General features: G+C 46.6%; 1 protein-coding gene across 5 annotated transcripts in view; it reads right to left on the reverse strand.

Moving 5' to 3' along the window:
- The window catches only part of RNF19B (ring finger protein 19B), a 29311-nt gene extending 21184 nt beyond the window's left edge, over positions 1 to 8127 (reverse strand). For all 5 annotated transcript variants that reach the window (XM_032246801.1, XM_032246804.1, XM_032246802.1 and 2 more), the window contains exon 1: positions 6950 to 8127. In XM_032246801.1, the coding sequence (XP_032102692.1) occupies positions 6950 to 7584 (635 nt within the window). In that variant the 5' untranslated portion in view covers positions 7585 to 8127. The remainder of the gene's footprint in view (positions 1 to 6949) is intronic.
- Positions 8128 to 13266: the final 5139 nt, after the last annotated feature.

The raw sequence follows: 13266 nt of genomic DNA on the forward strand, positions 1-13266 counted from the left end.
AGTCATGTAACATAACTAGGTTACCCATTTCCAAATAAACCTCTAGTAGGCATCAGGGTGGTAGACATGGGCCAAGCTTACCATCTTCATTTTTCCTGCCCTATTTAAGACCCATCTCTAGGCTAGACAACTCCAAGAGCCTCCTAATCTTGTTTCCCTATTCCCCACTCCACCCAAATTCCATTCTATAAGGTTGTATCTATCATGAGGTTACTCTTTCGCTTAAAATGCTTTAAAGAAAAAAAAGAGAGAAAGTGCTTCAATCCAAAACTTATTTGCATGGCTTATACAGGCCTATCAACCTGAATCCAATCCACCTTTTCAGGTTGATTTCTAGTCACTTCCCAGGGATGGGGTCTTGCTATGTTACCCAGGCTGGTCTCGAACTTCTGGGCTCAACTAATTCTCCCACCTCAACCTCCTGAGTAGCTGGGACCACAGGCGCACACCACCATGCCTGCTCCTCTGTGAAATCTTTCTTGAAACCATCACGCAAAATGTATTGTTCATCTAAGAGCACTAAAGAAGCATCTGAGAGTATTAAAGAGCATCTAAGAGCACTAAAGAAAATATATTTTCTTTAGTATTCATCACATGACATTTTTGTGTCATGTGATATGTATGCATCAATCATCTGTCTACTCTACCAGGTAAAACTTCCTGTCAAGAAGACCATGTCTAATTTCTTTTTGTTAATACCCAGTACTCACCCAGGGTTCAACATTGTATCATTCCAAAAGTATCTGTTAAGGCCAGGTGTGGTGGCTCACACCTGTAATCCCAACACTTTGGGAGGCTGAGGCAGGTGGATCACTTGAAGTCAGGAGTTCAAGACCAGCCTGGCCAACATGGTGAAACTCTATCTCTACTGAAAATACAAAAATTAGCCAGGCATTGTGGCACGTGCCTATAATCCCAGCTACTCGGGAGACTGAGGCAGGAGAATAACTTGAACCCAAGAGGTGGAGGTTGCAGTGAGCTGAGATCATGCCACTGCACTCCAGCCTGGGTGACAGGAAAAAAAAAGTGTCTGTTGAACGGAATGATCACCTGTCTATTCTATTCTTGCTTATCCCTCTCACCTCTTTTCCTCCTCTGAGAACTATGCTGCTCATTTTTCTTTTCTTTCTCATCAAAAATCACCTACGTACCACACTCTTCTAGGACCTAATTGAAAGACTTCGTACACAGAGTTGTAGAAATGTTGGAATATAGATATCCTAGTCTAAAGGTGTGAGACCTCAATCTATTCCGAGCATAAGGTTTATTGTTAAATAGGGACACTAACCAAAGGCAGGCCAGCATGATAACTATTAAACGAGTTTAGGGAAAGTTTGAGTTAAGCCTTAAAAATGCTACAGAAAAAAACAAAAACATGTTTCCTGGTGATCTAAGTTGGAGAAATTATATTATATTGAAGATTTATAGTACATATAAGCATATTAGCATATTTAAAGACTCTAAGAAACTCATAAACTTGTTTTATTTTGTTTAACCCAATATTTTTCAAGCTTATTTCCTCACAAAACATTTTTTATTTCAAGCAATGCCCATGACATAGCTTAGGAAATAGTGATGTAAGTGAAAAATAGAAAATAAAATCAAAAGATGGTTGGAGACTATACAGGAGCTTAAATGATACGAATAGATCAAATAAGTTCTCAAAGACATAATGAGAAGTCATAAGTTAGGTAGTCAATGAATAGTTTTAAGCAGGGGAGTGATACAAATGTTCTCCTTTGTATAAGTACTTTGGCAAACCTGAGAAAGACATTGGGCTGGAGGATGGTGTACACGCACAAGAGCAGGGGGTGGTATGGAGTGGGGAAATGCAGGGAAAAGTTGTGGAACAGGAGGCATGGAGCCAAATCAAACGAAAAGGTCCAGGGAGGCTTCAGAAGGAAAAATCCTCCTTCACAGACTGAAATTTGTCTTGCTCAAAGAGCTTGCTCTTCCCTCATAAATGTGCTAGGGATGAACAGAAGCTTCCTGTTTATGGGATGGTCCAGTCTAGTTGTCTGGGAAGGCTAACAGCTGATACTATCTCCTGGGATCAGGTGGGAGGAAGGATTCTACAGGGGACAGGGGCAGCAATGAGAGGCTGAAGAGGTGGACCTGCACAAAGAATTTAGGTCAAGACAGCCTTATCTCTTCTTATTCATCTGTACAGAAGATCTGCCCCTGTACACCAGGAAATTTTCTGTTACCTACTTTGCTCACCCCTCAGTCTCCTAGAGATTCTGAAAGGGCTTAAAGAGTAGCAAGATTGCTGGCCGGGCGCGGTGGCTCAAGCCTGTAATCCCAGCACTTTGGGAGGCCGAGGCGGGTGGATCACGAGGTCAAGAGATCGAGACCATCCTGGTCAACATGGTGAAACCCCGTCTCTACTAAAAATACAAAAAATTAGCTGGGCGTGGTGGTGCGTGCCTGTAATCCCAGCTACTCAGGAGGCTGAGGCAGGAGAATTGCCTGAACCCAGGAGGCGGAGGTTGCGGTGAGCCGAGATCACGCCATTGCACTCCAGCCTGGGTAACATGAGTGAAACTCCGTCTCAAAAAAAAAAAAAAAAAGAGTAGCAAGATTGACAACAGGGCACTTGAGAGGAAAACATTACAGTTACATGATTTGGAGGTTTCTGAAAAGACATACTTGGACAGAGACTCACTCTAAAGGTAAAAGATCAACTGTACCAGTTATTAGCTATGAAACATTAGACCCTATATTTACACTTCTCTGAATTGGTTTCTCCTTTATAAAATGTATTTGTCAGTATCTACCTAGATGAGACTAAAATGAAATTATGTCTGAATGGGATTATAGTCTGAAGACTAAAAAGAACTATAAAAAAAATCAGTTATTTGTATTTTGAAATAATTTTATCTCATTTGACAGCTTGTTTTAAGATTACACTAGGCAATATTATTCTTAGCATATTAAATCATGTGAATGTTTTCCCACTAAAATTGCTTCCCTTATTTATGAATAAAATAAAATCATATTTGAGTGTAAGAAAAGAAAAATCCAAAACCCTCTGCTCTATCCTACAAATATTCTGTAAACAAATCATGAATCTCTGAATGTATGGTGTTCTTGTTATTATGAGTAATTACAGTAAAACTAATGATCAGAACCTGTAAGACTGCTCACATGCCCCCCCTCACCCTACCAAATGCACATACAAACAAGGCAGACGGAAGACTTGATAAATGTGGCTGGCAAGAACTTTATCTGTGGGCAGTAAAGTAAAAATGGTCAGGTATGGGAATAGGACATAACTGGGACTTGGACTTCTAGTGTTTATCCATGACCTTTACCAGCCCCAGAAGAATAGAACAGTTTGTTTAAAAAATAAAACAAAAGAGCTGGGTACAGTCGCTAATGCCTATAATCCCAGTTACTCAGGAGGCTGAGATGGAAGTACTGCTTTAGCCCAGGAGTTCGAGGTTGTAGTAAGCTACTATCATGCCACTGCATTCTAGCCTGGGCACAGAGCGAGACTCATCTCTAAAACAAAACAACACAACACTGTTCAAAACAAAACAAGGGAACCACGACATCCGGTAAGAACATAGAAGCTATTTTTTTTTCCTGGCATTAAAAAGAGGCAGCAATAATCACAGCACTTTCGGAGGCCAAGGTCGGAAAACAGCTTGAGCCCAGGAATTCGAGACCAGTCTGGGAAACACAGGGAGACCCTGTCTCTACAAATAACAATAATATTAATAATAACAATTAGCTGGGCTTGGTGACATGCACCTCTGGTCCTAGCTACTTGAGATGCTGAGGCAGGAGGATTGCCTGAGCCCAGGAGGTTGAGGCTGCAGTGGGCAGTGATTGCACCACTGCTGCACTCCAGCTTGGGTGACAGAGTGAAGCCCTGTCTCAAAAAAAAAAGAGGTGCAAAGCCACTAGCCACATCCCAAGGGGGAACTCAGGCATCTATCTGGCAACTGATAGAATTTTAAAGTTACTCCCTGTAACCACATTCAACTAAATATTTCAAAACACTGTGAAAACATTAATTAAACCTCTCAAATCAGGAAAGAATTAGGCCTATTTCAGACAAGAAAAATGAGGTAGCTAGTAGGAGGCTGTTAACAGGAATCAGAAAGGAAACTAACTACACTCTAGTATCTTTGGCTTTCTCAATGTTGTCCTCAGGCTACACTTAATGAAATGCACCCAAGCAGCAGCATCCTCAATAATGGGGCTATGTTGACAAGCCAAAGCTTTCTAACACAGAGGCTGAGTGGAAAGAATATTGGCCTTGGTTGGAATTAAGACCCCTGTTCTAAGCCTGGTTCCACCACTTACTAGTTACATGACCCTGAACAAGTCATTCAATTTCTTTAAATTTTAGTTTCCTCAGCATCCCCTCCCTCCTTCCCTCCCTCCCCTTCCCCCCCCAAAAAAAATTAGTTTCCTCATTTGTAAAACTGTATCAAACTTAATTCACAAAGTTGTGAGGATCAAATTAAATTATATATGCCTGGCACACAGGTATTGAGAGGCCAGCTTTCTTCCCCGAAACTCCACCTTACGTCCATAGATGATTCATATAAAAAAACCATAGTTTATACATATGACTATATATATATGATTATCATTCTTTTCCAAATAGTTGAGAGTTGTCACCAAGTTTGAAAATTATTTTCTGTACATTTTTATTGATATATTCAAGGACAGAAACTGACTTTAGAAAAATAAAAAACAAAAGGGGAGCTTCTCCAGAAAGATGATCAGTGATGCCACATTTCTTAGAACTCAAGGAAACTCACATCTCAGAAAGGTGTTAATGTACTATTCCAAAATTAACTCTGCAGTGTTCTCTCTCTCTCTCTCTCTCTCTCTCTCTTTTTTGAGACAGAATCTGTCACCCAGGCTGGAGTACAGTGGCCTGATCTCAGCTCACTGCAACCTCTGCCTCCCGGATTCAAGTGATTCTCCTGCTTCAGCCTCCTGGGTAACTGGGACTACAGGTGTGCACCACCACGCCTGGCTAGTTTTTATATTTTAAGTAGAGATGGGATTTCACAATTTTGGCCAAGCTGATCTCAAACTCCTGACCTCAGGTAATCTGCCCCCCTTGGCCTCCCAGAGTGCTAGGACTACAGGCATGAACCACCACACCTGGTCCATGCTCTCTTAATATTCGTTTGGTTAAGAAAATAGATCAACAGTATTTGTAAAACTTTAATATCATATAAATTAACTTCAGAGAACCGGTAAGATCACCAGACATAAACAGTTCCATGAACCTAAAAGGTCTTTCCTGATACTTATTAACTGAAAGGGAAAGTGAGCCACCATAAACACCACTCCTTTGACCACACATTTCAAAGTAATTTAGAAACTCCATCTCAGTGAGGTTAAGTAACACACCCATTTCTAAACAAGTCTGTCAGAATTAGAAACAGAAGTTAACTCTTCTTACTCTTCTAGACACTCCGAGATACCTCCTTTTGAAAGGAAACAACCAGCAGCACCATGGAGATCTCAAAACAACCCTGATATATAAGCTACAATTAAAAGTCCTTAACTCCTTTGAAGCTAAAGATCACACAACTTTTTAACTAGCATTAAATTTATACGCTGCAAGGAGTCCCTAACATCTTTTTGTCGCCAAAACATGACACATAAGAATAAAATTATCTGCCCAAGGTCACAGAGCAAATAATGACTGTCTGGACTCCCAATTACTTAAATGAGCCCCTCTTCCTGCGTGCAACCATTCATGGGATAACATTGACAGTAAAAATCAATCAGACTTCTAAAGGCAGAGGGGCGAGGAGGGTCTCTACTGAATCCTTCAGATAGTTAAATCTGGTGTATTATGTCTCTGCAGATATTGCATATTTTAATTCACTGCCCTTTAAAATTCAGCATACATGGTGCATTAAAAAGACTGTCATCAAGAACTCAAGATCAAAGGGGTTCGGAAACACAATTTCTCCTACCATACCAATCTCTGGGCATTCTTCTTCTCAGTGCCCCATTGAGTCTCTGGACAAAGAACATGTCTGTCCATCCCTCCCCCTACCCAAGGCAGAGTGCCTCCCAATAGCGTAGCACAGGGCACACAGTGCTCAGAGTACCCTAGAGCCTATTCGCCTGTCACCTCCATCCCAACTTTCACCAGTGGTTGTCAGGAAGAACACGCCTTCTTCTGCAATGCTGCTAAGTCTGCCCCTAGCAAAGTAGACACACCCCTCCGACGCTGCCCCCCTCAGAATATTCTCATTCCCTCCTTTGCCAAATATCCCTTCCCCGCTTTCATAAGAGATACTCCCTGCCTTGGCCAGGAACGGTGGCTCACGCCTGTAATCCCAGCACTTTGGGAGGCCGAGGCAAGCGAATCACCTGAGGTCAGGAGTTCGAGACGAGCCTGACTAACATGGTGAAACCCCGCCGCTACTAAAAATACAAAAATTAGCCGGGCATAGTGGCTGGCACCTGTAATCCCAGCTACTCGGGAAGCTGAGGCAGAAGAATCGCTTGAACCTGGGAGCGGAGGTTGCAGTGAGCCGAGATCGCGCCACTGCACTCCAGCCTGGGCGAGTCTCCAAAAAAAAAAAAAAAAAAAAAAAGAATACTCCCCCCCACCTCTGGACAGAGGGCATTCCCTCGACAGAAAAACCCGCCTCTCCCTGTCTCCTAACTTGAGGTACAGCGCTCCCTTCCCGTCACCGACTGCTTAGCAATCACCTCGAGCCCTGGGGCAGGGGCGGGGTGTCAGGTGCCTTTACCCGACTTGTATGGGCTTGCCTGACGGTTAGTTACCGGTTACCACCCCGCCGCAACTGCCGCCTTGCTGGTTTCCCTGCTTGGGACACACACGGAGTGCAGAGGATCGCCCCCGGCGGCCAGCCCCTTGCCGGGGTCCCAGCAGCCCCCAGCCACGCCCCTCCGCCGCAGCCCGCCGCCCCCCGCGCCACGCCCCCGCGCTCACCCGCAGTCCGGGGCCGGGCACCAGCGGCAGTCCGGGTCAGAGGCCAGGTAGCGGCGCAGCATGAACTCCTCGTACTTGTGCATGAGCGGCGGGTCGGCTAGCAGCAAGCGGATGTCGTGCGGGTTGAGTCGCTCACTGCACTCGGGGCAGCTGATGGGCACCCTGCTCTCGCTGATCTCCAGGCGCAGGTAGTGGCGGAGGCAGTCCCGGCACGAGCGGTGCGGACAGCTGAGGAGGCGCGGAGCCCGCTCGGGCGGCAGCCGCACCAGGCACAGCGGGCACTCCACCTCCTCCGAGCCCGAGCCGCCGCCCTCCGCCGCCTCCTCATCGTCTAACCCGGGCTCCGCCGCCGCCGCCGCGGCCTCCGCCTCGGCCTCGGCGGCCGGCTCGGCAGGCAGCGCTTCGGGCGGCGAGGCCTGGGCCGCGGCAGGGGCCGGGGCGGGTGGCGGCGGCGCGGCCGGGGGCGGCGGTTCGGCCTGCGGCTTGGCCCGGGCGCGGCGGCCGCGGGCCGAGGCGGAGAAGACGCTGTGGAAGGTGAGGCGCCGGCGCCGGCCGCCGCTGCGGCACTTGGGGTCGGGCGCGGCCGCATGTAGGGATGTGGAGCGCGGCGACTCGGAGTCCTTCTCGGAGCCCATGGCCCACAGAGGCCAAGGGGCCAGGGGCGCCCAGCGCCGCCACAGCTCCCGCCTCAGTGCCCCTCAGCCGGCGCCCGGCCGCCGCCGCCGCCACAGCCTTAGCAGCCCTCCCGGAGATAGGAGCCGAGCGGCAGCGACGAAATGGTTATAAAGCCTCCGCCCCGCGCTGCCTACTGCGCAGGCGCTTCGCCCAGACACCTCACAACCCCAGCGCCCGGGTCGAGGGGTGCGCTGGGCGGGGCCGAGCGGGGTGGGGCCGGGAGAGCTGGGGCGGAGCTCCGCCTCCTGCTGGTCAGGTGGTTCCAAGGCCGCCATATTGCGGAGACTCTGAGCGAGCCTGGCCCAACTGCTGTCCCTGGTCTCTGCCCCCAATTCCTTCACCCCGACTCCCATCATTCCCAAGGTGGACTTTTTGGTTCCCTGTTCCTCACAGGTTGACTGCCACTTCCAGTAAATGATGGGTCAGTTAACGTTATTTATAAAAAGCAGACAAGGGTGGATTAGATGGTGACTCCCAACTGGTCTGTCTTCCAACATTTCTGTTTATTGGATTTACAGAATAAAGTCCAAATGTCTTAGTCTAGCATTCAGTGTTATGTATTTAATAAAGTCTTTGTATATAATAAACCATTTCTAGGCTCACCTACCATTCCATTCTGGTGTCTTGCTTACTTCCCAGACTTGTGGAAGAAGACCCAGCGTTTTCTTGCCTGGCAGTGCCTTTGCCTTTTTCTAGTTCCCTACTCTTCTGACTGGGGGAAGGATCTGGACCCTTAGGCTTCCTAGTGGGAGGCAGGCAAACAGCTTCAACAGCAGCAGGAATGTAACAATGTAACAGGATTACATTCAGTTGCAAACAACAAAAGAAGAAAATGGCTTACGATTGAAATTTATCTTTTTTTTTTTTTCTGAGAGAGTTTTGCTCTATCACCCAGGTTGGAGTGCAGTGGTGTGATCACAGCTCACTGCAGCCTCAACCTCCCAAGCTTAAGCAATCAATCCTCCCACCCAGCCTCCCAAGGAGCTGGGAGCACAGGTGTGTCACCAGGCTATTAGTTTTATTTTTTCATGAAGATGAGGGCCCCCTGTGTTACCCAGGCTGGTCTCAAACTCCTGGGCTCATGCTATCCTCCTGCCTTGGTCTCTCAAAGTGCTAGGATTACAGGCATGAGTCACTGCACCCAGCCAGAAATTTCTCTCTCCATGAAATGTGAGTCCAAAAGTAGGCACTTCAGGGCTGTTCATCCATCCTCAGTATTCGGCTTTCAATCTTAAGGTCACCTCACTATGGTCCATAGTCCAAACAGTGGGAAGGAAAAAGGGAAGAAAGATGCAACTTCTTCCTTTTACAAAGACTGCCTTGGAAGTTCGCACAATTTTGATTACATCTCATTGGCCAAAACATACTCACATGGCCATACATTCAGCTGCAAGGAAGCCTGGGAAACATATTCTCTCAACTGAGTACAATGTGCCCAGCTAAAAATGGGTGCCCTCTTATTAATAAGGAATGGTAAATGGGTCCGGCGCTGTGTCTCACACCTTAATTCCAACACTTTGGGAGGCCTAGGCAGGTGAATCTCTGAAGCCCAGGAGTTTGAGACCAGCCTGGGCAACATGGCAAAAACCCATCTCTACAAAAAAATACAAAAATTACCTGGGAGTGATGGAGTGCACCTGTAACTCGGGAGGCTGAGGTGGGAGGAATGCTTGAACCTGGGAGGTCAAGACTGCAGTGAGCCGTGATCCTGCCACTGCACTCCAGCCTGGGTAACACAAAAAGACACTGTCTCGAAAGGTGGAAACCAGCTGTGATATTTAAAACCAGGTCCCCAGAACGTCAAGCTTTTGACATAAAACAAGGGGAGCCAACAAAGATAACTAAAAAGCAGGGGCCAGTAACATAACAGAAAAACTAAGCAGACATGATGTCATAGACACCAGCATATGTTCCCAGAAGGGAGAGTGGTCAATTGTGACAAATGCTGCTGAGAAATCAAGAAAGATGGGCCCAGATTGGTGGCTCATGCCTGTAATCCCAGCACTTTGGGGGGCCGAGGTGGGCAAATCACGAGGTCAGGGGTTTGAGACCAGCCTGACCAACATGGTGAAACCACATCTCTTACAGGTGCCCCCTACCATGCCTGGCTAATTTTTGTATTTTTAGTAAGGACAGAGTTTCACCAGGATGGCCAGCCTGGTCTCAAACTCCTTGTTTTTGGCGACAGTTTCACTCTGTCACCCGGCTGGGGTGCAGTGGCACGATCTCGGCTCACTGCAAACTCTGTCTCCTGTGCTCAAGCTATTCTCATGCCTCAGCCTCCCAAGTAGCTGGGATTACAGGCACACACCACCATACCCGGCTAATTTTTGTATTTTTAGTAGGGATGAGGTTTCACCATGCTGGCCAGGCTGGTCTCAAACTCTTGCCCTCAGGTGATCCGCCCATCTCAGCCTCCCAAAGTGCTGGAATTACAGGTGTGAGCCACCATGCTCGGCCCTCAAATTCAGGAGAATTATTCAGGAGAATTATCCAGGCGTGGTGGTGCGCGCCTGTAATCCCAGCCACTCAGGAGGCTGAGGCAGGAGAATCGCTTGAACTCAGGAGGCAGAAGTGAGATCACGCCACTGCACTCCAGCCTCGGTGACAGAACAAGACTCTATCTCAAAAACAAAACAAAAAACAAAGTTAACAACAGAGAGGTGACCACTGGATTTGGCAACACCAAAGAGTCCTAAAGGAAGGGGAGGGTTTAATCTTCAACTAGGAAGATGGTTTGATGCTGGATGGCTAAAACATTGTCTATATTTATCTGGCAGAATAGGCTAGACAAATATCTCAATGGCTTAACACAACAATGGTATATCTTTTTCACTCATGTAAAGCCTGCTGTGGGTTAAGGCACTCTCCAGGATAGCTCTCCTCAACTCTCCTGCTTAACTCAGAGATCCAAACTACTTCTTTCTTGGGCTCCACCATCTCAATGCAAAGCCCTCAGTATTGCCTCAAAAAGAAAGCTCGAAGCTGGGCATGGTGGCTCACGTCTGTAACCCCAGCACTTTGGGAGGCCGAGGCAGGCAGATCACTTCAGATCAGGAGTTTGAGACCAGACTGGCCAACCTGGTGAAACCTTGTCTTTACTAAAAATACAAAAATTAGCCGGGCATGGTAGGGGTGCCTGTAATCCCAGCTATTCAGGAGGAGAAGGCAGGACAATCGCTTGAACCCGGGAGACGGAGGTTGCAGTGAGTGGAGATTGTACCACTGCACTCCAACCTGCGAGACAGAGTGAGACTCTGCCTCAAAAAAAAAAAAAAAAGAGAGAGAGAGAGAGAAAGAGCTGGAGTATTGCACACCAACAATTAAATACTTCAGACTGAAAATGACACACATTACTTTCACTCACATACCATTAGCCAGAACTTGTCACATGAGTCCAATCTTAACTGCAAGCGAGGCTGGGAAATACAGGAAGAAACCATAAGCCACTTAGTAAGCAGTAGTATCATTTCTGCCACAGTTCCCTATAGTCATTTTTGACTCTGTTCTCAGTGCCCAATGTCCTGATCAATTGCAGAGCCCCCTTAGAGGAGGTATATGCTTATGGTGGGAACAGAGGGTAGGAGAGAGGGCTGCCTTGTTCCTTGGGTCAGATTGTGCTAAAAAAGATGGGGATCCCCAATTCCAGGTAGACCCAGATGCCTTTTAGATGCTTCTCCCTGTTGTGCAGCTGACAGAAAGAGCTGTCAGAATCCCAGCTTGCTGGAAGGCTCAACACCACCAAATGTTTGCTTGTCTTGGCTCTGACTTCCAAACAAATTTGGCCTCGGCTCAAAGCTGCCACCGTCAGTGGTTTGGGGGAAGATAATTTCTCTTAAATGCCACTGGACTTTGCAATGACCCCAATTCGATTGGGTTTTCTTCTCTCCTGAGACTATCACCCTTGAATAAAAGAACTAAAGCAATTCCTCCCACATTTCCTTCTGTGTCTCTTCTTGATAGAAACTGAGTAGTGACTCAGAGATGGCGTGAGGAAGAAAAAGATTCTCACTCATCTATTCACTCATTCAGTAAAGATTTATTATACTTACTTTGTGCTAGGCTCTTTGCCAGCTGCCAGGGTCATGGAGATGAAAAACATAATCTACTGGGAGTTACAGAAGAGATGGTAGATCACTGGGATACCAGGTGATGAGGACATGTAGAAAAAAGGAATGACGGACCAACAGAGGGTATGGCAAGCTCTGCTTAGGGTGGTCAGGGATGGCTTTCCTGAGGAGGAGCCCTTTGAGCTGGATCTCAAATGATGAATATGAGTTGACAAAGTCATAAGAAGGGGAAAGGACATTCCAAGCTTGGGGAGCAAGGAGGAAAGGCATACTGTGTGTAAACACAGGATAAGTCTGAGGAAGTATGAGCATCAAGGTTGACAGGAGTAGAGAATGTTTGAAAGGACATGAGCGAGAAGTGAAAATGGAAAGGTTTTGGCCAGGCATGGTGGCTCATGCCATAATGCCAGCACTTTGGGCAGATACTTGAGGTCAGGAGTTTGAAACCAGCCTGGCCAATATGCAGAAACCCTGTCTCTACTAAAAATACAAAAATTAGCCAGGTGAGGTGGTGCTCATCTGTAGTTCCAGCTACTCGGGAGGCAGACGAGAATCACTTGAACCTGGGAGGCAGAGGTTGCAGTGAGCTGAGATCACCCCACTGCACGCCAAGCCTGGGCAACAGCATGAGACTGAGTCTTAAAAAAAAAAAAAGAAAAGAAAAGAAAAGAAAAAGAAAATGGACAGGTTCTGTATTATGGCTCCATTGGATGCAAGGACCAGAAGCCTAACATGAATAAGGCTATGGCAAAGGAGTGATTTTTTGGCTTTTATAACCTTTTGAATCCTTTGTATCACAGCAACTGCATCCAGGAAGGGCAGATCTTGTACTCCATCAGATCCTGCATTCCATCATTCATCATTGCTTCTCTGCATGCCAGCTTCTTCTTTTTTTATTGCCTAAAATATACAAAACATAAAATCTACCATTTTAACCAACAGTAAGTGTAAGTTCAGTAACATTAAATAAATTCATATTGTGTGCAACCATCACCACCATCCATTTCCAGAACTTTTTGATTTTCCAACCTGCAATTCCATAGCCACTAAGCATTAACTCCCTCCTCTCCCCACTTTATTTTTTTAGTCTACTCCTCTCTCTTGCTGGAACTGTAGGAATCCCTGGCTTATGTGTCCTAGCTTCCTCACCAGAGAGAAGTCATTATCTTCCCTTTGTTCCAGATTCTCAAAATTCTTCAGAACAACACCGACTGATGAGGTTTGGCCGTATACTCACATCTGTGGTGATGCGAGATGGAATGCTATGGTTGACAGGCTGTACCTGAACCATATGGTTGGACCAAAAGGAGGAGCAATTCTCTAAAAGGAAGGAGCTACTCTTTCAGAAGGAAGGAGGGAGGGGCCAAACATGAGCAGATGAAATATGAAATGTTCATCAGAGATAGCTTGAGATCCAGCTACAGGAAGCCTTGAGTGCCAGGCTGAGGAGCTCAGCCTTTAGTCTAAGAGGTATTATGGGACAGTTTAAATCAAGGGGAGAGCCATACGTACAATGAAGTTGGACTACAGAACCTGCTATTTTCTACCTGAGGCTCTATTTTTGAGCTTTCT

This window comes from Sapajus apella, unplaced genomic scaffold (genome assembly GCF_009761245.1).
Source record: "Sapajus apella isolate SASKATOON/1434 unplaced genomic scaffold, GSC_monkey_1.0 scaffold62, whole genome shotgun sequence".
NCBI lineage: Eukaryota > Metazoa > Chordata > Mammalia > Primates > Cebidae > Sapajus > Sapajus apella.